The sequence below is a fragment of the Nycticebus coucang genome, chromosome 18 (assembly GCF_027406575.1).
Source record: "Nycticebus coucang isolate mNycCou1 chromosome 18, mNycCou1.pri, whole genome shotgun sequence".
NCBI lineage: Eukaryota > Metazoa > Chordata > Mammalia > Primates > Lorisidae > Nycticebus > Nycticebus coucang.
In genome coordinates this window covers 6,096,245-6,123,750 of record NC_069797.1, presented here as the reverse complement: position 1 = coordinate 6,123,750, position 27,506 = coordinate 6,096,245, and the positions used below count along the sequence as shown (strand labels likewise).

The 27,506-nt window shown below is 41.9% G+C and overlaps 1 protein-coding gene across 1 annotated transcript in view; it reads right to left on the bottom strand.

Annotated features, from left to right (window-relative positions):
- LOC128570256 (laminin subunit alpha-1-like) overlaps nucleotides 1-27,506 on the bottom strand; it is a 96,026-nt gene that overhangs the window by 66,008 nt on the left and 2,512 nt on the right. Inside the window, 12 exon segments of the mRNA XM_053569207.1 lie at nucleotides 4,829-4,999; nucleotides 5,186-5,250; nucleotides 6,917-6,966; nucleotides 10,437-10,575; nucleotides 11,162-11,306; nucleotides 12,363-12,513; nucleotides 13,937-14,293; nucleotides 18,201-18,253; nucleotides 19,126-19,280; nucleotides 20,536-20,611; nucleotides 24,977-25,082; nucleotides 26,840-27,002. Coding sequence (XP_053425182.1) covers nucleotides 4,829-4,999; nucleotides 5,186-5,250; nucleotides 6,917-6,966; nucleotides 10,437-10,575; nucleotides 11,162-11,306; nucleotides 12,363-12,513; nucleotides 13,937-14,293; nucleotides 18,201-18,253; nucleotides 19,126-19,280; nucleotides 20,536-20,611; nucleotides 24,977-25,082; nucleotides 26,840-27,002 — 1,631 coding nt within the window.

Genomic DNA, 27,506 nt, shown 5'->3' with positions numbered 1-27,506 from the left:
AACTTTCCTTTAATTCCAGTAGGAACTAGAGCAATACCATCATGTTTAGATATAATCATATCCTTAGAGCTGGCAAGATCTAGACCTGCACTGCCAGGAGTTCCACGTGGGAGATCATGAATTGTCCATTCTGGCGGTATACAATTAGTGGTAGATGTAGGTTTTAAAATAGGTTGTACCGTAGTAGGCACAGTTATTTCTCCCTTGGGGTCGGGGCTGGGAGAATGCCCCTTACCTAGTTTTTTGACCTATTGTCATTATTAGCATTTGCACCCTTGTCAGACAAGGGGGTTCCATCTTTATGAAACTTAGATTTACATTCATTTCTCCAGTGCCTGCCCTTCTTACAACGAGGGCATGGTCCCGGGGGAAGCCCACGGGACTTACTATTATTATTATTAGCACCAGTGGATTTCTTACAATCCTTTTGCATATGACCTGGCTTCCCACAGTTATAACAAGTGGGTAAATCATGTGGGGGGTTACACCCAAAACATGTATTACTGGGGTCTCTATCAAAAGCACTTTTAACATATGAACTGAATTTCTGACCCCGCATAGCTGCAGCAAACGCCATTCCCTGTACGATTGCTGGTGAGGCATCCATGCATGCTTTAATATAATCTTGTATTGTACCCGTTTTCCTGAGTGGACGTATTAAGTCCTGACACAGCGTATTTGCATTTTCCCAAGCTAACTGCTTGAGTAGTAATGCTGTGCCCTCAGACGGTGGGAGCATTCTATTAATAGCTTCTTCCAGGCGAGAAATAAAGTCAGGATATGATTCCTCCATACCCTGCTTTATGCCTGCTAAAGTGGTACCCTTGGTTCCCGGAGGAGGCAGTTTGCGCCAAGCAGAGACTGCATTATGGCTGACCAATTCTAGAAATTGTCGGGGTAATGTAATTTGGCTTTCTGTGGTGGCAAATTCATCTGTGCCTAGGAGCATGGATAAAGTTGGCTGTGCCTTCTTGCCTACACGTTGGTTAATGGTTTCTCTGGATCTATCTTCATACTCCGTTCTCCATAAGATATAATCACCTGGAGAAAGTGTGGCTTTGGCTGTCTGTTGCTAATCATACGGAGTAAGCCATAAACTACCAATTGATTCTACAATTTGTAAAGTATAGGGGGCAGAAGCTCCCGATGTACGGACAGCTTGTTGCAATTCTTTAAGTGTCTTTAACGACAGAGGTTCCCAGGTGGGTGGTGCCCTTTCCTCAGTAGGAAAGCGCACCGGGAAAGCGAAAGTAAAATCTCCCTGCTGACGGGCTTCTCGCACCGCTGCTTGAAAGCCTGCGGGTGGCGGGGGGAGACAAGGAGGCACACGGGGAAGTGGAGCCCGCAAAGTTGGCCTGGGTGTAGTCATGGGAATACGAGCCGCCGGATAGGCTCGGCGAGGGTGAATACAATCATCCATTCTGTCCCTCTCATCTGGTTTAGTAAATTCATCGACCACATCCCACTCGTCACTGTCAGAAGAATTATCAACCGGCGGGAGTGGCGGTAGAATGTCCTTAAGCGTTGGTGCCGAGGGAATTACGCTCTCAGCATTTAATGCCGGCTCAGGATCTTTAAGAGCCTCTGGGGAAACCTTATCGTAAATGGGTGCCACCTTAGTTTCAGGGCTTTCAGCCTCCGAATCAGTTTCTCTTATAAATGCTTCTAAGAAGGTATTGTCAGCCAAAAGTTCTCTAACCTGTAACCATAAAGGAAAAGCTTGTGGGGGCAAAACCTGCTCCCCATGCTCCTGCATGTAATTCCGCATCTCGCGTCCCACTCTCTTCCAGTCGGAGAGAGAAAGAGAGCCTTCCTCCAGAAACCAAGGACTAACCAACTTTATGAAATGCATAAGCTCCTCCAACCGTTTGAGAGACACATGAAAACCATTTTTCTCTAACAAACGCTGTATCATGACACTGAGCATGTGTTCCTCTTTTCCTAATGTATGCCCCATGTTGTCCTGCGGATTACTCACACTTAACCGGTCAGCCTTTACCGGCGGGACTCGAGCTCCCTGGTGAGAGTCGCCTTCAATCTGAAAAGAGAGGAAAGAAAGAAAAAGAAAGATCACCTGTCCTTCAGGTCCCTGTTCGAGGGCGCCAGCTGTCGCGGACCGCCAGTCGAATGAGTCTCAGTCCGAGGGCTTTCAGGGCGAACGGCTCAGGTTGATTGGAAGGTCGACGCAGGGTGATTTGACAGACTACTAGACACCACAAGTGATGAGGAAAGTAGCTGTAACTTTACTGAATTTTAAGAGTGTCTTTTATACATTTTTGACAAAGCATTACAAATCACAAAAGACATTTTTATGACTTGCAGGTGGTCACAAGTTCTTATCTTGTCTTACAAATGTAAGCATTCAACCATCTATCTTACACAGTGTTTTGCCCGCAAGGGGGAACAAAGGCAGCTGTGAGGTAGCTGATAAGCAGCAGTTACTTTTCAGCTTCCTTTATCTAAAGTTGAATGTGTTTTTTAACATACAACACTACTTTCTTTCATAGTTTTAGTTTCATGATTATATATAGTTGTTATGATTAGAGGTGTATTGTGAATCATATAAGTGATTAGAGTGTGAAGGAAACATGAGAAATAAAAGGATATTGTATGAAAACTAAACTATATTGAAAGTGAGGTTAGGAAAGACAAGGTTAGAGATAGGGGGAAAGGGTGGGTGGATATCAGGTTGGAAACATCTTGTTTGTGGTATTTACATTCTTTTGATGCACTGTATATTTTCAAGGTTTTGCTCTTTGGAGGGAGGTGGTTTATTTTTTCAAGGTTTTTGTTCTAAGGAAGTGGTTTCATTAGTAACACCTGGTTGCTTCCCCTTATCTAGGAATGTCAAGGCTTGTAACTTCTCTTAGTTCTGTAATTGTTCTCAGTTTCTTATGATCTCTTTTAAAAACAGCTGAACATATTCTTTTATGTATAATACTTTACTACTATATATTTTTACTCTAATTAGTAACTATATTTTGATTCATAGTTAATTGTTTATTAAACATTAAACTACTCTATTGATTTGTGTTACATATGAAAATTAGTGAAGTAAGACATTTTTCTAAGTAAAGTTTTACTAATTAGTGAAGTCAGATGTTTTTCTAAGTAAAGTTTTACTGCAGGAGGTGTCATGTTGGAACATCTTGTTTGCCGTGCCTGCATTCTCTCGATGTACTATTTCAATTCACTGACATTTATGGTGGGGACGTGCTGTTGTACAGGCTCTCTTGGAGCCACTGAGTCCGGCACAGCCATACTTGCTGTGTTTAATTGTGGATCAGTAAGTCACTGTGTTTATTCTTAGTTTCTCAAAACAATCAGGCAATAATCAGTCATTCAACTGAACAGACAGGTTTCAGGGTAAAGGTTTCTTAGGCTTTTATGCCGCACCTCATGACTTCCTACGTTCACTAAAAGGCATGCTAGGCAACTTATGCGCTGCTGTCGCAAGCCAGGGGGACTGGGGGCAACGCTCCGGGGAGTACTCACCGCCTTACCACAGTTTTTACAACGCGGACAGAGCCATCCCGCCACGGCTTGATGCCGGGGGTGCGGCACCAAACCAATGTCAGTCCTTATCAGCACTTCTTCGCCAAATGGCTTGTGACATGCTTGGCGTCTATAAACAGATGTCACGTAACAGCTGTGTGACCTTGGGCACATAAACTGGGCTCTCTGAATCCGTTTCTTCTTCAACAAAATGTAAGCAGCAGCATCTGCCTTGCAGTGGCTGTGATCCTTACGCAGCAATGTCTGTAAAGTGTCTTGTACGGTAAAGAAGGTCCCCAGTACACTGCGGTAAGACAGGCTCCACTTCGTTAACACAATACACTAGCAATCTGTAAGTTTCTCCAAATCATGTGACAGGTGCAAGTTTGAGCAGAGGGTAAGGTAAGTATCACCTACGCTCCTAAAATGGAATATAAACATGGCAACATGAATACGTAACCCTGTCATCTCTCCTCTCCTGGCACTCGCTCAATGTGCTCATCACAGGCTATGACTCTCTTGCTGCTCTTTCTTTCTTTCTTTTTTTTAGAGACAGAGTCTCACTTTATTGCCCTCGCTAGAGCACCATGGTGTCACAGCTCACAGCAACCTCCAACTCCTGGGCTTAGGTGATTTTCTTGCCTCAGCCTCCCAGGTAGCTGGGAGTACAGGCACCCACCACAAAGCCCGGTTATTTTTTTGTTGCAGTTTGGCCAGAGCTGGGTTTGAACCCGCCACCCTTGTATATGGGGTCGGCACTCTACCCCACAGGCGCTGCCCTTTGCTGCTCTTTCAATCCTTTCAAATTGTTCAAGCAGTGTGTTTCAACCTTTTTTATCTCATGTCATACTTGAACCTACAGTTAAACTTCCACAGCATACTGAAATTATGTTGATCAAAAAAAAGTAAAGAAAGAATATACTCACTGTGCTTTAAACTTCTTTGGAAAATAATTTAATTCATGATCTTTAAAATTTTTCACTATAGCAGATGTAGAAAACCCTGTCTTAGAGCAGTAGACTGAAGATCTGAACAGCACGGGAGGACTGCTGTTTCAGCCTTAGAATGAAAACTAAGGGCCACGACGCATGGAGGACAACTCAGTGTGTGCTGGCACAATGTGTTTTCACAAAAATTACAGGTGGATGGCAAGTGTCTTTTCCTAAGTCACTGGACAAGAAGGATGGATTGCACAGCACAGGACATCACTGATTCATAAGGGAATGGAACTCAATGATGTAACTTTTACTTATTAAAAATACATACTCATAAACAACCAGGAACACACCAAAAGTTTAGGAGCATGCAGACGGGCGGCAGGGGAACTACTCACCACGTGGGCCTGCCCAGGACCCTGCAGCTCCGCATCCCTGCCAAGGGCAGCCAGGATGATGCCATTGCTGTTCTTGGTAGCAAATATGGCCAGCAATTCCAATTCTGGGGTCAAAGACTTGGATGGCAACTCAACGTAGCTGCCTCTCAAGAGGATAACACTTCTGATGGGCTGGTCAGAGGGGATGAAGAGGAGCCGTGAGTTCCCAGCCACAGGCCGACTCCCCATTGCTGCTGGGCTTCCCCATTTTCTCCATTCTATCCACCCCGCTGGTTTAGATTTTGTTATATTATTATTTTGCTAAATCAGTGGATATTTATAGAAACTCATTTTAACATCAATAAAAATGTTTCCTACCTCCAACATACAACCTTTTCTCGCTCCATAGGAATTTCTGAGTAAATCAAAGGTCGACCTGGATACTTCCAGGTTCTTTTTTTTTTTTTCTGTTGCATAATAAATGAATAATAATTTATTCTTAAATAAAGAATAATAAATGAATAATAAATGTATTCTTAAATATTGAGTAATAGTATAATAAACTTACATTTAAATCACTGTACAATATTGTGATCAATTTGATTATAATTTGGATTTTAGCTTCTCCATGGACTTTTCCTCATCCTTATTTCAGTTAATCAAGCTGTAATTGGTATTTTAATGCATAAAATATTAATTATAATGACCTTGATATTAATAATAATTATATACCTCAAAGTATTTTATGATTTTCATAAGAAAAATTAAGTTGCATTTAGCATAATGTTATTAGCATTAAAGGCATATTATACATCTAATATTAATTTAAAATGGAAATTATCCTGGATAGAGCCAGAGAACATTCTCACTAATAAAGTATCACAAGAATGGAAAAGCAAGTATCCAAATGTACTTAATACTAATATGAAATCCGTAGATGAACAAATACATGAGCACATGAGAGAAAAACACAATTAAACTCAAGTGAGGGGGAGGAAAGGGGTGGTGGGGGGAGTATGGAGGGAGATTGGTGTGCTCTCGCGTAACAGGCACGATGTAAGCGTATATTGTGCCCTGGAGGAGGGGCACAACTACAACTTGGACTTTACCTAACAAATGCAAATAATGTAACCTAATTGTACCCTTTAAATCTGAAATTAAAAAAAAATAAATTAAAAAATTAAATGTAATTTATCTTCTACATATGTATTATTTTATTAACTATACTTAGTGCTCTGATTGTTCTAACAGAGAAAATTGAATTTATCACAAACTTAGGAGGAAAAATGAAAATTGGAAAGCATGAAATTTTTATTCTAATATAGCATCTCAATGTAAAAATGAGATAATAGGAGATAAGAAAAGGAAAAAATAAAAATTTCAACAAATTTTCATATTGTTAACCCTAGATGTACTACATGCTATTAATTTCAATGCCAAGTAGTTCATTCTATTTTCTAAACCTAATACCTAGAAGAAGGCTCAACGAAATTAATAGACCTTTTCATTTTAATGGAAATATATTACAATGAGAATGACTTTATGAATTCATTCTGGATGAATGATTAACACCTCATTCTTTTCACTTTCTCTGTTTGTAGGTAATGCAATAAATATTTGGTGCTCACTGAGTAGTTTATAATAAAAATAATATAAAATATTACAATATCTACTTCTCTCTTTTATTTTATTATTATTATAAATGCCCACCAACCCAGGAATGGATTAACAAGTTGTGGTATATGTATACCATGGAATACTATTTAGCTATTAACAAAAATGGAGACTTTACATCCTTCATGTTAACCTGCATGGAAGTGGAAGACATTATTCTTAGTAAAGCATCACAAGAATGGAGAAGCATGAATCCTATGTACTTAATTTTGATATGAGGACAATTCATGACAATTAAGGTCGGGAGGGGAGGAAAAACAGAGAGAGGGAAGGAGGGAAAGGGGTGGGGATTGGTGTGTGCCACACCTTCTGGGGGGAAGACATGATTGTAAGAGGGACTTTACCTAACAAATGCAATCAGTGTAACCTGGCTTATTGTACCCTCAATGAATCCCCAACAATAAAAAAAAAGTAAGTAATATAAAAAAAATAATATTTCCAGGTTCTTGATACAGCCCACATAGCTTTTGCTGGTGATTCCTTCCCTGCAGGGGAGGATGTGAGAAAAACCATAAGGAAATTTGGATTTCATAATGCCACTTTTGAAAGAAGGAATAAAAATGGACCTATATTTATAAAAAAAATCTGTTTCCATGGGCCACGCTGCAGAAACATCTAGGCCTCTCTTTAATAATGGTATTGATGGTGAGAACTTCAGGTCAAAGGAATACTCTCCTGAGGACTAGAGAAAGGGCTTAGTTAGACCAGTGAGTGTGGCCACTTTGATGGCTGCCTACAAACAAATACATTTAATATTTTAAGGGGAACTCACTTTAAGTTGTGACAATTTAAATACACTTATTAAAACACAGTCCAATTATAATAAAGGCAATACATTGTCATAAGGAAATTATAGCCCACAGGTTATAATCCAGTCACCATGTAGTATAGAACATTTGCCTCTCAAGAGGATAGGTGTAAGGGGTGCTAGGATCAGAGGCTAAAGACGTCATGAGTTTCTGTCCATACTATGCACCCATGAAGTCTGTCCTAAAGGAAATAATTGCATTTGGGAAAGTCTGAGATTGCCCAAGACCCTATTTCTTAGCCTCCAAGTCAAAAGCATATTTTTCTTTCCAGAAGTTGCCCCATGCCTGGCCAGGGTCAGGCTCTCATTTCCAAACATGGAGACCGCTGACCATCTCCAAACTTCACGCATCAGCTAGTTACAAGAAAGCTTTGAAGTGAGGTGGTTTCCTCTTACAATGACAGCTCTTTTTTTTTTTTTTTTTGTCTATGTTAAATAATCAGCTGGGGACCTTTAAGCAACTGCATGATGGGCAAATTTCAACCTTTCTGGATCTTTGTTTCTTCCAACGTAAATAAGGAGGTGGGCCATGAAGATACTCAGGTGTCTTCTAACATGAACGTCTGGGGTCTGAACTCCTTTCCTTTTCTCCGGTGTCTACCCTGTGCCGTGTGGGCAAAGTACAGATGCACATGACACTGATGAAGACTCGGATGTTGATTCCTTGTAGCCATCTCTCACGAGGCTAAACTAACCACAGAAGCAACAGGGAATGACACCTGGGGTGGGATTCAGAGACATCCACAGTCCTGGCTCTGACTTGGCAAGTGACCAGCTCCCCAGAGGTTTCCAGTATTCGCGTCTAAGACCAGGAAGTAACTGTGGTTGCAAACTGTGTTCCTGAGCCCTTTCCAGGATGCCTGGCAGAGGGGAGGGGCACAGTGGGAAGTGGACCCTGGGCTGCTCACGGCCACTGCATGGCTGCTCCTCTGTGTCACACATCGGCCTTCTGTAAAAGAACTGGGTCTAAAGACAAGGCACTGCCACAGATAATTTGGAAACCACTGGGCTGGGTGATCCAGATTGGACATTTGATGACTCTACTCCCCGGAAGCTATCTTGCCTTGATTGCTAGACTTACACAAATGACAAATGGGTTTAGGTAAATCATTAAAGTCACAAAGCTAAACGTGAATCACTGTTACAAAGGATTCCTTTGTCTCTCCCCTGCCCCATTTCATCCGGGCTCTCGATGCGGGACTTTAAACTTCCACATACATTATTCATTCTAGCTCACAAAAGGGGAATCCAGAGAAGTCTGCGGAAAGCAGGATTACTTTTTTCCTGTAATGAAATTCTACTTTCTGACTCAGCGCCCATAGCACAGTGGTTATGGCACAGCCACATACACCGAGAGTGGCAGCCCGGGCCAACTAAACAACCGCAACAAAAAAATAGCTGGGCATTGTGGCAGGCGCCAGTAGTCCCAGCTACTTGGGAGGCTGAGGCAACAGAATCGTGTAAGCCCAAGAGTTTGAGGTTGCTGTGAGCTGTGATGCCTCGGTAGTGAGGACAACATAGTGAGACCCTATCTCAAAAAAAAAAAGAAAGAAAGAAATTATACTGTTCTGTTATTCTGTACTGGCCATGGCAGCTCATGGGTGGCTCTCAGCACTTTAGAAGGTCAAGGTAAGAGGATTCCTTGTGCCCGGGACAACAACCCCAGACTGGGCAATAGTTAGACCCCCATCTCTACAAAAAGGAAAAAAAAGTAGGAGGCACGGTGATGCATGTCTGTTATTCCAGCTACTTAGGAGGCTGAGGCTCCTAAGCTCATCTGAATCCAAGAGTTTGAGTTTTCAGTGAGCTAGGCTGATGCCACTATACTCTAGTCCAGGCAACAGAGTAAGACCTTGTCTAAGGAAAAAAAAAAAAAAAAGAGAGAGAGAGAGATTCTACTACTTTAAAATGTCCAGGGACTGTGCCTGTGGCTCAGAGGGTAGGGTTCTGGCCCCATATACTGAGGGTGGCGTGTTCAAACCAGCCCCTGGCCAAACTGCAACGACAACAGAAAAATAGCCAGGAGTTGTGGTGGGTGCCTGTAGTTTCAGCTACTCAGGAGACTGAGGCAAGAGAATCGCCTAAGTCCAGGAGTTGGAGGTTGCTGTGAGCCATGTAACACCACGGCACTCTACCGAGGGCAATAAAGTGAGACTCTGTTTCTACAAAAATAAAAATAAAAATAAAATAAAATGTCCAGATAGGGAGTGGAGTATGACAAGTGGGGTCCCCAAATATTGCACAGTAAACAATATTTAGATGTTCTACTGGTCAGCCAGGCTCCTGTAATCCTAACACTCTGGAGGCTGAGGCAGGTGGATTGTTTGAGGTCAGGAGTTGGAGACCAACCTAAGCAAGACCGAGACCTCTGTCTCTACTAAAAATAGAAAACCTAGCTGAGCATTGTAACAGCACCTGCAGTCCAGCTACTCAAGAGGCTGAGGTGACAGGTTCACTTGAACCTGGGTCTTTGAGGTTTCTGTGAACAAGGCTGATGCCACAGCACTCTAGCTGGGGCAACAGAATAAGACTCTATTTCAACAACAACAACAACAAAAAAGGATATTCTAATGGCAATGAATATAAAATAATTTAATGTTTTTGCAAAAGGCTTGCTTTATTTGCCAATTAATATGGCGTAGAGTACTTTGAATAAAAGCATGATGGGTTATGGGTCTGAACTGAATTGAATTGAATGGTGTCCCCTCAAAAGATGTTGCAGTTTTGGCCTCTTCATTCCCTCCCAACCTGGGATTGTGATCTTATTTGGTAAAAGGGTCTTTGAGGAGTTACTCAAGTTAAAATGAGGCCATTAGGGTAGGTCCTGATCCAGGATGACTAGGGATGACTGGGGTCCTTATCAAAGGGGAAATCTAGACACAGAGGGACCGTGGTACAGAGGTGAAGCCACAAAGAGAACGTCATCCACAGGCTGAAGATCTCTTGAAGCCACCAGAAGCCAGGAGGGTGGAGTGGGTTCTCTCCCACGGTCCTCCAAGGGACAAAGCCCTGACAACACCTCGATGTCAAAATGGAACTGGGAGAGATTAATTTTTTTTCTGTTTGTTCCTTTGGTGTTTTTTGAGACAGGGTCTCACTCTGTTATAGAAATGAGGGACACAGAAGTGCTGCAGTTTAACATCATACCTTACAACTCTTGACCGAGGCAATCCACCCACATAAATGGGATCCTTATCTAGATGATTGCGGTCAGAAGATACTCCCAGAGTCTCGCCTTGCTTAGTCTCTTTGTAACTAGTGTTGTACGTGATGACCGCTAGGAGAGCTAAAAGGAGGTTGAAAGGAAGAGGCAAGGAAATGAAAATCACTTTCTATATTAAAGTAAAATGCACACGTCTGCTGACAAACTTCATTTACGAAGACATCTTCTTTTAAATTCTGCAAATTTGACCAGCTGATGTTCTGGGCTATTAAAAGACAAGTGAGAAATCTTCTTGACCAAAGTCAATAAATCCAATATATACGTTGATAAATGACAGCAGTACTGGTGTGGAAGAAAACAGAATGGATTCAATGTTTGATCTCAATTCAGCATTTAATGTTAAATAATGTACATGGGGGCGGCGCCTGTGGCTCAAGGAGTAGGGCCTGGCCCCATATACTGGAGGTGGCCGGTTCAAACACGGCCCCAGACAAAAACTGCAACAACAACAAAAAAATGTAATTGGAAACCACAGCTAATTATTATACTATTCCTCCCACAAACTGTGAATTTTGTTGCTTAATATACCAAAGACAATGGCTTTCAATTAGAATATTATTTAAAAATGCCTAGGAAACTAAAGTAGAATAAGGATTGCTGCTTTTAGAAGAATTTGACGGGCAGCAGCCGAATCCATTTGGGCACCTACCTTGTTTCCGGTTTCGCTGAAAGGCAATTTTGTACCAGGTCATGTTGTTGTAACATCTGTCCGTAATAAGAGCAAGGGGTCCCGAACCCAGGTAAACAGTAACTTTCACTCTGCCGTGGACCAACTTGATGGATATAAAGTCTTTCTGTAAAGAAAAGAACACATTTCCCCATGGCTATATCTGGATCCCATGTGTCCCTTTCCCTTCAAGTCAGGACTGGCAGAAAACTAAAATCAAACTCAGAAAACTGGATCTGGCCCCATCACCAGACGTCTATGCTATAAAACTAAAAATGTCCATGAAGGTTTTCTGGAATACTACACAAATAAGAATGAAAACATCCTAGTTGCTATGAAAATCTACACAAATAAGAATGAAACCATCTTCGTTGCTATGAAAATTTACATAAATAAGAATGAAACCACTCTTGTTGCTATGAAAATCCATGCAAATAAGAATGAAACCATCCTCATTGCTATGAAAATCTACAATTTTCATAAGAGAAGTGGAATCTCTTTGGATCTTTTTTATTCAGACTGAGAAATGGGCCAGTCCTAAAAAATAAAAGTAGAAGACGGAGAGATGGAAATTACCAGCACAGGAGAGGAAGGTGGGATCGTGACATTCCTATGAGTGCAATTTAAATAAGGTCCCTGTGCTTGCAGTGAACATAGAACAAAACATATTATTTGAACTCAAAACTTAATAGCAAATGTTTAACTGATATGTGTAATGACTGGAAGACTGGTTTCCACTTGGTGCTCTTTTATACGTCCCAAAGGTTCTTTTTCTTTCTTTCTTTTTTTTTTTTTGGCCAGGGCTGGGTTTGAACCCGCCATCTCTGGCATATGGGGCTGGCGCCCTACTCCTTTGAGCCACAGGTGCCACCCAGTCCCAAAGGTTCTATAGCAGCGGTTCTCAACCTATGGGTTGAGACCCCTTGGGACCGTATTAAAGATTCGCAGCATTAGGAAGGTTGAGAAGCACTGTTCTACAGTAAATTCATATTAATATAATAAATAAATGATGCAAAATGGGGATATTATATGACATACATACCTATATATTAGTATATGTTCATAAACTCGCATGGCATACATATGTATGATTTAATTAGAAAATCCTCACTAAACAAAAGTAAATTCATAGCAATACAAACGTGTGTACATGGGAGGGCTTCGTGCCCAGAGAGACTCTTACTGTGCCATTGGAAGCCAGGTAGAGAAGAAGTCCATTGGGTGAAAAGGTACTGAAGAGCATTATTATCTGGGTCACAGTCGCCCTAAGCGTCTTCTCCACAAGAGAGTACCCACTCCCATCAGAATGGAAGGAAGAGTCTTCATTCTGGGAGCTGCAAAGCAGAAGAGACAAGATACAATCCATTTTCAAGACGGTTAAGAGAACAAACAATAGGTTTATTGATTTCTCCCTCACAAAATTTACGGTAGAGCTATTAGTCATAAATTGATAACATTAATACTTTGATAACATTAATTAGATAAACCAGCATACATTAGAACCTCTTGAAGTTGACCACTCAAGGGAGTGTAACAAATTGGTCAACATACAGAGGTGGTCACCATAAGAAACTAGGCCTACTGTACTTATATGTACATGTAGTGCGTGTCCTGTGGTCCACCACCACCCTACACTGACCACTCCCTTAAGTTGCCCTAATTTTCATACACTGACATGCATCACAGGTACTCAATGTATAACAGGCCTAGGTCTTTATGTTGACCACCTCCGTATGTTGACCTTTTTGGTGCAGCCCCTTGAGTAGTCAACTTACAGAAGGTCTACTACCACATGCTTGCCTCGAGTTTAAGCCAGTTGCTTTATAAGGAAAAGCAAGTTAATGTAGGCAGTGTTCACTCTAGTAAGAAGAAAGTTTTTCACAGGAGGATAATGCTATAAATATTTCTACTTTTCTAGATTTGTTTGTTTGTTCTAGTTTTCTTCAATGTAACTATCTTTTCTTAATTCCAGTGCCCTCAACAGAACAATTTTTATATTGGCATTTATCATCTTGTGCCGTTTTATTTTTTAACTCACTTCATTTATTTATTTAGAGACAGAGACTCACTCTTTCCCCAAGCTAGATTGCCCTGGAAACACTTTAGCTCACAACAATCTCAAACTCCTGTACTTAAGTGATCCTCCTGCCTCAGCCTCTCCAGTAGCTGTGACTACTGGCTTCTGCCATCATGCCTGGCTAATTTTTCTATTTTTAGAAAAGGCAGGGTTTCTTCTTACTCAGGCTGGTCTTGAACTCCTAAGCTCAAGGGATCCTCCCACCTCAGCCTACCGGAGTGCTAGAATTGTAGGTGGGAGCCACCACGCCCAGCCACCCTCTGCTGGTTTTAACTAATACATCAGGTAAAATAGTATTATATGGAAAACAAACATGTACCAGAAGGATCATTAAAAAAATCATTGAGGCTTGGCGCCCGTAGCACAGTGGTTACATCACCAGCCACATACACTGACATTGGTGGGTTCGAACCTGGCCTGGGCCAGCTGGACAACAATGACAACTGCAACAACAACAACAACAAAATGGCCGGGTGTTGTGGCGGCACCTGAAGTCCCAGATACTCGGGAGGCTGAGGCAATAGTTTGAGTGTGACGCACAGCACTCTACCGAGGGCAAGATAGTGAGACTCTGTCTCAAAAGAAAAAAAAGAAAAAATCATAGATATCCTCAAAAATCTGCCTGATGAGTTTAAAGACCTGCTTTACTTTGTGGGGTGAATGTATAGCTTACAACAGACCTGCACTGGAGGGCCAGGGCACTGCTCAGATAAGTGTGTTCCACACCAGACCTGCACTGGAGGGCCAGGGCACAGCTCAGGTAAGGGTGTTCCACACCAGACCTGCACCGGAGGGCCAGGGCACAGCTCAGGTAAGCTTGTTCCACACCAGACCTGCACCGGAGGGCCAGAGCACAGCTCAGATAAGCGTGTTCCACACCAGACCTGCACCGGAGGTCCAAGGCACTGCTCAGGTAAGCGTGTTCCACACCAGACCTGCACCGGAGGGCCAGGGCACTGCTCAGGTAAGCGTGTTCCACACCAGACCTGCACTGGAGGGCCAGGGCACTGCTCAGGTAAGCGTGTTCCACACCAGACCTGCACCAGAGGGCCAGGGCACAGCTCAGTTAAGTGTGTTCCCTGGTCCTCCTCCTATACTTCAAAAGGCTGACTGGACTCACTGTTCATTTAGAGTTAATTCATCTGGGACACAACATAGTTAACTTTTAAACATAATTTTTTGGACTATAACATAGGGCTTGAGAGTAAAATCTAGATTAGGATGGTTTGGGGGTAAGAATTCGCCCTCTCCCTAAGTGAAGGTGTAACAACAAAACCCAGTGCCTCATGTCCCAGCAAGACAGGACAACCAGTGAGAAGAAAGAGTCCCCAAGCTGAGGAAACAAAACAAAATAAAGAACAGCAGTGCTTTGTAAGCCTGAGGTTTCACATTTACAGCTACCTGCATTCTTGCTTTTTCAAAAACTTCCATCATGTGATCTCTTTTAGGAGGTGTAATTCCCAGGAAATGCACTCTGCATAAATTCTTAAAACAGTGTGGTTTGATTCTGAAGTTTTTGTGCTAAAACCTTTGGCTGCAGTCACAGACTCCAGAACCAGATGCCTGGAGTTCAAATCCCAGTTTCTCAATTTACTAGCTGTGAGAACTCAGAAAAGTTACTTAACCAGTGTCCCATTTTCTTCATCTGTAAAATTTCTAATAATAGAACCTCTCTGGGAGTGCTATGCATGAGTTAGAATACATAAAGTTCTTGAACTAGTGCCTGGCCCCCAGCAGATGCTCACACTACATGAGCTCTTCTGACTCTGCTGTGTTCCAAGCTCCTCCCTATGCTCCCTCCATCAGGCCTATTAAAAGCTGAGCCACCTCAAAGATTACATGCCTTGCCACAGACACACCCAAAGAAACTAAGTTTCAAAGAAAACTCTGTATATCTGTCTCGTCCCTGTGCAGACACCTTCTCTCCCAGACCCTGAAAGCAATCTTTTCTCAGGAAGGTGATTCCTGAGCCCTTCCCTCAACAGGGCCTGTTCAAGCCAGGCAGCTGTGCAGGATGAATTCACATAAAATGATGACTGCTGAGACTGTCTGCAGGCTCGTACCCCTGGGGGCAGTGGCATGTTTCTGGGGCCTCCCCACTTCCCCGGGTTCTCAGGGGCCACTGCAGGATTTTGTTCTATGACCAGAGGCTCATATGAGTCTCCAGTTAGCCCCAGGGCCTGTCCCCAAGGGGGCCATAGGAAGATGGCTCCAGCCTTGCGCCCAGGTGAGGGACACAAGACAGCACTTTGTGGATAGCTTCTTGAACTTGGAAATGCCCCCATTATTCTGAGGGCACATGTGGGAGCCACATAGTCAGCAAACCCAGCTATCAGTCCTGTGAGTCTGGAGAACTCACCAGCCCTCCCTGATCTCCAGCTTGTCATTCCTGAGATTCAGATAATCCTGTGTTGACCTTAGAGCAAGTGTGTGGGGGTGATGTGGGGTGTGAGATAATCCTGGGCCTTGTGTTCAGGCTGCTGCCTCTGCTGCCCTTCACACACCTTGGCACAGCCCCTCACAGCTGCTTTTTGTATACAGGCCATTTCCCTAACCATGAGCTATCCCAGGAGACAGACTGTGTGGCTGATGTAGACTCAGCCAGTGCCTAAGAAAAGGTCCTGGTCCAAGGTCAGCTGGTGGCCAACACTGTCACCACAGCCACTCTTAAGTAATGCAAGGATTTCGCCCATTAACTAAATAAAAGAGTTTTTCTATATTCATTTTAATGAGAACTGTTAGAATTAGTGATTAATTTTGTAATATCCTTTGAGAATTTAAGGGATTGTTCACAATTACAAACAGTGATACCACATAAAGAAGTGTAAAAATGTAGTCAAGGAGGAATAAAAAAGAAATCAGCATGTTGACTTGCTATATGAGTTACACTTATGGGTTAACACTCATAAACTTTTTTTTTTTTGTTAGAGACAGAGTTTCACTTTGTCACCCTCAGTTGAGTGCTGTGAAATCTCAGCTCACAGCAACCTCCAACTCCTGTGCTTAGGTGATTCTCTTGCCTCAGCCTCCTGAGTAGCTGGAACTACAGGTGCCCACCACAACGCCCAGCTATTTTTTTGTTGTGGTTTGACCGGGCTGGGTTTGAACTGGCCACCCTCCTTATATGGGGCCAGCGCCTTGCCCATTGAGCCACAGGCGCTGCCCCACTCATAATTTTTTTAAAAAATCTAAAGGATATCAATGGAGCAACCTCATGATTTCATAATGGTAAATTACACAAAGAGGAAAAATGCAAAATGAATTCTAATCACAGTCAGCCAAAGTGAATTATTATTAAAATTAGGTTGTTATTCCTTCTAAAGTTTTTGCCTAAGGTCAGGGGAAGGGGGTGGGGTTTATAATGAAGACAGCTCAATCCATTCACAAACAGACTCAAATCCCCCCATCTGTGTCTATATCAGTACCTGCTAAAGTATTTTCTGCATGCTCCTTTTAAAAAAGGGTTCAGGGTCGATTCATTTGGAAAATTCTGCAACTCCACCTTCTCCTCAGGATGGGGTTACCATGCATATTAGCACACCAATGATAAATACAGGCTCAGATAGCCTTGCAGCACAAAAAAGTTTAATTTTCTAACTTTGTGCTTCTAAAACATTCGTGATCAGGATATCTATTATAGGCTATCTATTCATGTCCTACCAAACTGGTATTCTTTACAAACACCAATTACTGGAAATGTTGGCCAATAAACACAAGAATAGCCTGCTGACTTGTTCAGTCTGCAGAAAAGCGCAATTCACCAAGCCCTAGTTTTCTTGAGCTGATGAGTCTCTGTGGTCCACCAGCTGAGTGTGGCAGCTGCCCTCTATCCACAAGCCAGGCCGTGTGTTACCAGGAGGACACAGCATGTCAGGCTCCCTCCTCCTCCTCATCATCATCAGTCAAAGGTCCTGGGTGGGTGGGAATCTGTGGGGCAGGTGTCTCAATGAGAACAAAACTGACCACACAGAAAACTGACTTCCTCCTTCCAACAAAAGACAAAAAGAGCCAGCAACCATCACCTTCACTCAGGGCTGTAGCTGGAGGTCAGGGGATTCAAAATAACCCTGAAGATGACAATGAAAATAGGGGACATTGTAACAGCTAAAGTAGGGGGACATTTTCCAGATTAGAAACATTAAAATGTTCTAATTAGGAAACTGTTGTTAACAATTTTCCTTTCTAACCCTGAGGTTTCAGCAGGGGTGGGAAACCTGCAACCTTTGAAACTTTATAGAAATTAACACGGAACATTGAATTTCCTGCTTTGCCATTAGAAAAGAAACCCAAAACAACAAAGCAGGTGAGTTGTTACAAAGCAAAACAATAGAAGTAGAAAACTCTTCATCTGCCTGAGACCTACTCAACAATTTAAAATATTAATTTTGTAGATGGGTAAAGTCAGCCAATTGGTCCTGTTCAGATCAACTTTCAGAACGTTACCTTGATTTGTCCTCCTAGTCCTCCAACGAACATGAGTGTTAAATTGTTTATATCCAGAACCTTGGCTCTTCCAGGGGATTTACTTGTTTTTGATGGTGGCTTTTGATTTGAGCTCATTTCCTTTACACTCAGTGAGACAATGTTTACAAATGTAAGGGTCACAAAGAATTGCAAAAGGAACTTTAAATGGTAAGAATGATGTGTGTGTCACTGAATAATCTGACACTTCCCTTTTCCTTCTACAGATTAAAGTCGCCATGTCTGCGGACACAGACTGCGTCAGGATTATTCAGTGACACACACAGCAAGCAGCAGGTCCAGAGTGCTATCCTATAATGAATTTTCCATGTGGGGCAGGCTGCTTCTCTTGATAATGCACACTACTTTGTGTTTCAAAAAGTGAGCAATCAGATGATGGTAAGAATGATTTTGTTTGGTAACATGTTTACATATGGGAAAATCCTCTTTTAATAGGGTATCATAGGAAACTGTCTCACTCACATGAGATTTAATTCTTTAAGGACAACGACCTTATCACCTTGAAATCTTTCCACCTGAACAAAGAGGATATTTGATGATCATTTGGTAAATTGAGAGGCTCATTCGACAAATATTTATAGAGCAATTACTGCACTTGCCACATTATTTCTTGGATTAGTAATGATTTGCATATGTATCTTACATTAACCTTAAAGATTCTAAGTTGGCATTAACTTTTGCATTCAGAGCCATCCTTTGGGCTGACATTTGTTTGTTTTTGCCACTGTAACTGAAGCAAATGGAAGCCAGAGGTCATGGAAACCCACATTTCTTTTCTGATAGTGAGGGCAGTGAGGAGGAGTCACAGAACGCCCAGAAAATCCCCTCTCGCAGAACACAGCCAGCACATGTCCCAGGGGTGGCTGTAAAAACTCTCCTCAGCTTTGAACTTCTCCAGATGCCCAGCGGCTTACGAATTTAGTGACCTGGATTTGTACGACATTTGTGGGTCTACAAACCGTCTCCTCAGACTCCTTCAGAGGACGAGGCCAAAGCCGCACAGATGTTCTGAAGAGTATTGTGATTATTAAAACTAAGTTGGTAGAATGAAGCAGCAGCACCATATAAAACCAATGAAACTCAGAGGGTCGGTAACACTTATATCACCGTGTCCTGTTCCCTCGAGGCTGATGTAGCCGTAAATCTAGGCCTACCAATAGCTCTCCATAAAGACATGGAGGTGTCTTGGCTGATGATGTTTGGAAACATGCTAATAAAAAGCAAATCTCAAAGAAAATGAGTTGGGTCGCTGGTTTAAATACACCAAGATGAGGCTGTGAGGACCTGGGGTTACTAGGACCTGGTGTGCAGGAATTCTGGGGATGGGGCGCGACCCAGCCAGGCTGCCAAGAGCCAGGGATACACAGAGCCCCAGGCCCCAACTCACAGAAGCTGCTTGTTTCCGGGCCTGGCTGATCAGCAGTTTAATTTCGGAAAGGTTTGTGTTCAGATTCTCTTCTAAAATCTTCAAAGGTTTCAACCGATCAAATAGAAGGTTGGCTTGTGTTTCCACATCTTTAACTTTTCTTTCCACTAACAGAGCTGGCGAATGCAACAGGGCAAGGGGTGAAAAGGAAGGAGGAGAGGGGGAGAAACAAGATAGTGAACTGTTCATCACTAATGCACCAGGAAAACAGAATATCCTAATAATCATTCTGTGAATTATTGGTAAATATTTGAAAAACGCACCAGTAGCGTGCATTTACCCAAGGCTCTTCTTTATAAATGCTAATCATATGTCAGCACATTTTTCCTTTTAAGGACGGTTATGAGCAAGGCCCCGTTGCATGTTGAGTGAGCACGATGCAGATTTAAAAACTGCAAGGAAGGGCCAGGTGCCGTGGTGGCTCATGCCTGTAATCCCAGCACTGTAGAGGCAGGTGGATGGCTAGAGCTCAGGAGTTCAAGACCAGCCTGAGCAAGAGTTGAGACCTAACTACCAAAACCAGAAAAAATAGACAGGAGATATGGTGGGCACCTGTAGTTCAACTACTCAGGAATCTGAGGTTAGAGGATCGCTTAAGCCCAGGAGTTTGAGGTTGTCATGAACTATGACCCCACAGCATTCTAACACCCATGGTGACAGAGCGAGACTCTGTCTCAATAAAAAACCCCAGAAGACCCTCCAAGGAAGGACACTGACATACTGGTCAGGTTCGAGTCATGCAGGAGCTTGTTTGTCTCTCACAATGTGGCGTTGACTCTGGACAGGCCAGTCGACGTGTTGAGCAGCTTCCAGATCAACCCCCTGCCACATCTGCCAGCGTGCTTACAGCGCTCCGGTTTACAGATGTGGCCAGCTCTTTAGTTCTGGCTCCTTTGTGTCCCACATCTAAAATAAATATATACGTAAGTGAGCACTCTGCTGATTACACACAGGGAAAAGAATAAAAATGTGACAAATACAACTTTACAGAAAAATATGTTATGGTAGTTTACTGATTGTTGAATACAAACTGAGCTTTCTTTGCTTTTTTTTCTTTTGGGCAGTGGTCAATGGTCTACAGAGCTTCTTGTTTTCCATGGAAATACAGCTGCATATAACACGCTCTACTACTTCTTTGTAAAAGAAAATAAAAACCTCAATGTCACCTCCCCACCAGCCCCTACAACTAAAGTCTGTTTGATTCTGTGCTAAAAATGAATTACAGGTTTATCTGCACAGGGAGAAGACCAGAGACAAGAAGGATCAGACTTGCTTCCTGAAATTAACATTCTTACTAAAATTAACAGAAAAATATCAATAACAGAAAACTATCTAACTCATAGTTTCTCAGTAAGGGATCAATCATATTACCCATGCCCCTCCCGCTCTCCCTTGCTGACAGGCACGGGGTGGGGGGTGTCTCTGTTTTCACAACATCTGGAAAAAGCTAAACAGAAAGAAAAGAAGTGTACATTTTTAGACCTATTGACTTGAAACTACTTTTGAAATTCTGTTTTACAGCCTCAAACAGCTCCTGGACAGACAGCTTAGGTGTGAGCTCCTACTCAAAAAACAAACAAACAAAAAAACCACCAAAAAACCCCTACCCCTACCTCTGGGGCAGAACTACTAAGATCACAACCACCACTGACAAACCTGTCCTTCCCTCTGCTGGGGGCCTGCTGCTAGGAAGAGGGACGGAGCTGATGCTGCGTCCACAGCAGCCTGCGGATTCAGCTACAGCCATAAATCTTCTTCACCCGCTTTACAACAACTGAAGAAAAAGCCAGAATTCCTGGTTCTCTCAGCCAACAATATCTCTCTGTCTGTCACTGTGTTGGCTATTTTTCCCGTCTACATAAAGTAAAATAAACTTTTTCTTCTTTCTATCCTGATCTTTGTCTGGAGAAATCGTTCTCCAAACCGGCCTGCACTAGAGCAAGGACATGTGTGGAACCGATGCTTCCTTCACTCCCTCCCTCTTCTCATAGCTCCCTTGCCCTGCGTAAAAGGTACATATTTCTGGGTGTCACAAGAATGTGACTACTTTGTCTCACTACAGCTGCCCCCTCCCCACTTTTTTTTAATGCCCTACTCCCCTTTAAATCCTGAAAACTCCAAATTCCACTTTGGAAAAATAGTCACAAGTCTAGAGGTAGTCTGTGTTTGTCCCAGGCATTTCTTCAACTTGGGCTTGAAAAGCCTCCATTGATTGGGATTTGTGCTTCAGTCACTTATTTGTATTCAATACTCTTTCAGGGACAAATTATATATATATATATATATATTTTTTTTTTTTTTTTTTTTTTTTGAGACCAAGTCTTACTTTGTCATCCTTGGTATAGTGCTGGGGCATCATAGCTCACAGTAACCTCAGATTCCTGGGCTCAAGTGATTCTCTTGCCTCAGCCTCCCAAGTAGCTGGGAGGTGCCCACCACAATGCCCGGCTATTTTTAGAGACGGGGTCTTGCTCTGGCTCAGGCTGGTCTTGAACTCACTTGTGAGCTCAGGCCATACACCCGCCTCAGCCTCCCAGAGTGTTGGAATTACAGGAGTGAGCCACCACACTTGGCCTAAATTAAATAATTTTTGATCCCAATTCTTTGGAATATGATTTCAATATACAATGAGATCATGAAAAGTATGGGCTAATAACCCCACGCTTGGTGTCTTATATATTAATAAGCTAAATTTCTTTACTTGGGTTCTTTTATCACCCCTTGTCGCCACAATTAAACATGTTCTCCACCTCAATTCATATCTGGTTAAGAAAGCTTTGTAAAGAAAGTCTGCAGTCAAGGACTTAGGATAGAGGACTGGCCTTTGCCCACAGCATCAACTGGATGCAGAAATAATAGGAGAACAAAGACTACCCATTCAAGGTAAACTGGAATCAGCTTTACTAAAAAATCTGGGTAAGGATTTTTTTTAAAGCACTATTAATTTTTAAAGTGTTTTATCACAAATAAGGTGAAACATTAACAATGGAAGAAGCCAGATAAAGGGTATACAAAATGGCCTTTTTATCCTCCTTGCAATTTTTCTTTAAGTGTGAAATTATCTCCAAATGAAAAGTAATTAAATTGTTTAATTAAAATATTAGGTCAGGCACACTGGCTCACACCTGTAATCCTAGCATTCTGGGAGGCTGAGGCAGGTGGATTGCTTGAACTCAGGAGTTCAAGACGAGCCAGACCAAGAGAAAGACCCCATCTCTACTAAAAGTAGAAAACTTAGCTGAGTATCATGGCAGGATTCTGTAGATGCAGCTATTTGGGAGGCTGAGGTAAGACGACTGCTTGAGCCCAAGAGTTTGAGGTTGCTGTGAGCTACAATACCACAGCACTCTAGCCTGAGGCAACAGAGTGAGACTGTCTCAAAAATATATATAGATCTACACCATATTATCCTTTAAAAAAAAAAGGAAAGGAAAAATACACTTCCAGATTAGAAAATCCTCTATTGATTCAAAGTAAGAGATAATTCCAGGGCTCCCAGCACATCTCTGCTGGACACGCTCAGACTATGTCAGAAATTTAGCAGGCACACCTGGGAGCAGAGCTTCTGCACCTTGTTAAGACTTTCAAAAAATGTGCAGGAAGAACCAAGAAGAAGTTTGAGGTGGTATAAATAATGAACTGCAGCACAAATAATTCATATTACACTTAAAAAACTATTCTACTTAAAATGCTAATGAATACTGCATTACCAAACCATCAATATGAAGGTGATGGGTGGGCCTATTTCAGAATGTTTGATTGCTTCATGAAGGAAGATGACCAAGTCAGAATTCTTCCACTTACTACATTTATAATAAACCTGGCATTTTCTCTTCAGGCAGGTAAAGGGCAATCTGGCTTCCTTCCTTACTCATTTTTTGGATGCCTCTTCTTTTATCGAAGTGCTGTGTCAAGCTCATTTCAAAAATAATCAATTAAGATGGCTCTATAAAGTCTCTGTTCTAATATTCTACTACGTCAGTGTAAATGTTCTGAAGTTATTTAAAAAGAAAGACCCGGTGATCTTCACTTCTCAATCATATTCCTTTACAGATAAAACCTTTATCAGTCTTGGTCTGATTTTCCAGTGAGGACTCTGGTTGGACTGCCTGAGGCAGGCCTGCCTGTGCTCCTGTGTGGTGCTCTTACAAGGAGAAGACATTGTTAGATCCATAAACTCCTTTCTACTTACCTTCAGGAATTGCTCTATGTATCGAGAGAGATTCATTGGTCTGCCTGGTAATTTTATCAGCGTTCTTTTGAAATGTTTGCTGTATTTCTCAATTTACTCAGTTCTAATGCAATACCTATTTAAAGAGAAGGGAGTGGAAATGTTCTCTTTTAGGTTAGCCTACTAAAAAGTTGCCTAGGAAACAGCTTTCTTTATCACTTCTGACCCATCTACTGAATCAATAGCTTAATATGGAGAATCGCAATATGGAAAGTTTTCCAGCAAGACTTAGCACCATCCATGATGGAGAGTAAGAGTGTGTTTTTAGCCAGCTTGGTCTTTTTTTCCACTTTGCTTATTGCATTTTCTCACTGATATTTCTTCTTAAATTTCATCCCCAGTTTTGAGCTAATAAAATGAAGAACTGTGTTTAAATCACGCAGTGTTAACCAGACTCACCAGCTCCCTGTTCACACTTTATCATGGTCACCTTTCTCCTCTGGGCTATGAACCCCAAACATGGGATTCTATTGGGAGCTCCTTGTCCTCCCTCTGCTTCCCTGGCCATCCCGCTGTCCCTTCTGGACACCCAACTAGGACTCAACTCAACCTCCTTCTCAAGTTTGGTAGAAGATTTTACTTTTAAAATTTCTGTTCATAATATACAATCACATTTACATTTTGAACACAAGGTTAATGTACTTTCTTTCTTTCTTTTTTTTTTTTTTTTTGAAACAGAGTCTCACTATGTTGCCCTCAGTAGAGTGTTATAGCGTCACAGCTCACAGCAAACTCAAACTCTTGGGCTTAGTGATTCTCTTGCTTCCCAGGTAGCTGGGACTACAGGTGCCTGCCACAATGCCTGGCTATTTTTTGATCCAGTTGTCATGTCAGTCTACCCAGGTCAACAGAGTTAAGACTGTCTCAAAAAAATAAATATATAATGGTACAGGGCACAGTGGCTCACTGTGCTAGTAATCCTAGCACTCTGGAAGGCCAAATCAGGTCCATTGCCTGAGCTCAGGAGTTTGAGACTAGCCTGAGCTAGAGCAAGACCCCATTTCTAGTGCCTGTGGCTCAGCGGGTAGGGTGCTGGCCCCAAATACCAAGGGTGGTAGGTTCAAGCCCAGCCCTGGTCAGCTAAAAAAAACAGCAATGACAACTACAATGAAAAAAAAAAAAAAAGCGGGGCATTGTGGCGGGCTCCTGTAGTCCCAACTACTTGGGAGGCTGAGGCAAGAGAATCGCTTAAGCCCAAAAGTTGGAGGTTGGAGGCTGCTGTGAGCTGTGACCCCACGACACTCTACTGAGGGTGACAAAGTGGGACTCTGTCTCAAAAAAAAAAAAAAAAAAAAAAAGACCCCATTTCTAAAAACAGCTGGGCATTGTGCCGGGCACCTATAGTCCCAGCTATTTTGGAGACTGAGGCAAGAGGATCACTTGAGCCCAGGAGTTTGAGGTTGCCATGAGCTGTGATGTCACAGCTACTGAGGGTGACAAAGTGAGACTCTGTTTAAAAAGAAAAATAAACAAGGTAAGTTAGTGTTGGGGTTCAAAGTTTTAAGAAGCTAAAAATAATGTTGACACAGGAGAATCTGATTGCCAGTTCTAACTATGCAGGACGGAGCATGTCAGACTCACCTCAAACTCTCTCAGGTTGGCGCTGGCCACGAGCAGCAGACGGTCGCTTTCCTGGCTCTTTCCTTCTGCGTCCTTCACCAGTGTCCTGGCCGCCTGCAGCTGTCCACTGTGCTCGGCCAGGAGCCGGCTTTTCTTTCAACAATTCCAACTCTTCCTGTGGCTTCTGGCATGTTTTCTGAATTTATGACAGTAAGTCTTCAGCAGCCCTGAAAATGTGAATAGTCCCCACAGTAAGCAAATGAACAGCAAAACTTGTTCTTTCACATGACAGCAGAAGGAATTTTTACATATTCATACCATGTTTCTCCCTGAAATCGTGACACAGCATAACTGTTTAAGCATGGAAACTATTTTTCCAAGATAGCTACAGATATGGAAGATTTACACTTTACCCTTAACAAATTACTTTTATTCACAAAATTCCTAACACATTTTAGTAATGGAATCGAAATACATAGTCTCAGTGAATCTGGATTTAGAAAATTAGGACTACAATCTGTGTTAATGATAGGAACTGCAATCTTTCATCAGAATACAGCCAGAGATTAACAGGAAGCTAATCAGTGATTTGCTGTGAATTCACCAGTTTATTTATATGATATAAAGGGTTTTCTATATCTACTTAAGAAACAGATTTTATAAAAACTTTCAAATTCAAATTGCTAAAAAGATATAATTTTTACCATGATAAAAGTAAGCATTAGGAAATGGAAAGATTTTCTCCTATTTCTTTATAAGTATGCTACCAAATTGTTTATTTAAATTAACTTTGAATTCATGGCAGTGTGAACAAACTTCATACAACAAATTCTTGCAGTGGTTGAATACAGCCCATTAACTCTCTGCTTCAATTGGTCAGGAGAACTTGGAAAAACTGCATGGAAAATTCCTTATAAAACATGCTCACCTTTCACAGATACCAGATCTCTGGGTCAAGTCATATCTGACAGTATTTTTCAAGGATATATATTTTAACTCTGACATCATTAGAATAATATTAGGACTATTTACACATACTTATGACTTCTACTTATTATAAAGATGTTGGTCTATGAAACAGGTAATAAGATCTAAAATAGATACATGAAAAACACAAATAAAACCAATATATTTCTCTACTGTCTGATCATGAAATCTGTCATTCCTTATCATTAAATAAGGTATCTTGGGTTGGGCATGGTGGCTCATGTCTGTAATCCTAGCACTGTGGGAGGCAGAGGTGGGAAGATGGCCTGAACTCAAGAGTTTGAGACCAGCCTGAGTTACAGTGAGACCCCCATCTCTAACATAGCTGAACATTGCGGTGGGCGCCCGTAGTCCAAGCTACTCGTGTGGCTGAGGCAAGAGAATCACTTGAGGCCAAGAGTTTGAAGTTGCTGTGAGCTATGATGCTACAGCACTCTACCCACATGAAAAGAGTGAGACTCTGTCTCAAATAAATATATAAATAAATAATAAAGAAAGAAAAAAATAAGGTATCTGTCTGAGCAAGTTTAAGATGAGGTCAAATTTTCACGTATGACGTGACTTTACTCTCTCAACTATAATGAGATGAAGTGACAGTCCTTCAGTGGCAGGGACAGGATTAATAAAACCCTCGGAACATTTTGTTGGCTTTTTCTTTTGTGTTCAGTTAACAGAATACAACAGTCTTTTTGAAACTGTGTTCCGCCACAACACTAGTGTCCCGCCACAACACTAGTGTCCCATATAGTTAGAGGGGTCTGTCCCCATCTAACTTACTTGAATACAGGGACCCTTTACCTCTCTTCCGACATCCCACCCCCAGGCCGCACTGTTCTTTCCATTATGCCTTCTTCTCCTTTGGAGATAACACCCAAGCTTCTGTCCCTGGGAACTTACTTGAGTTCCAGGGTGACATTTTGGTACAACTGCATGAAGTGCCTTTTCTGTATGGTTTTGAGCGAAGATAAAATGTTCCGCTGCATATTCTCAAGCATCAAGCTGGGCAGCTGGAAATCTTCATCCAAAGTCTGATTCAAAGTTGTTGCCTTTTCAACCGTTTCTATGGAGAAAATCATCAATTATATAATAAATCTCTCAAAAGTGAACAGTACTAAATGAAAAACTTAGAGCCCTCTTTGATAAGTGATGTTCTGTTCACCTAAGCTGGGCTGGACCTCCAGGCCTGGCCAGGGAGTTGGGATAACCGGTTTATTGAATGTGAGTCTTGCCAAGTACTCATCATCTCCCTAAGGGCAAGGTCCATTGTGTGTACCTGGCACAGACTTTGACACATAAAAGTTCTTAATAAATAATTATTTAACTTAATAGCACATGAAGAAACTACTGATACTTCATAGTATTATTAATATAATTTGTTTTAATAATTTTCTTACCTTTGTCCTACAAAGTCGGACTTGCATAGGAATCTATACTTTTAAGCCATTCTACCATAATCCAAAAAGAAAAGCAAAAATATGATTCTAGAAGCCAGAAAATTGAAAATAGCATGCTAAAAGCCAGATTAGATCCCACTGAGGAGTGATTAAATTTACTCCAATGTGGA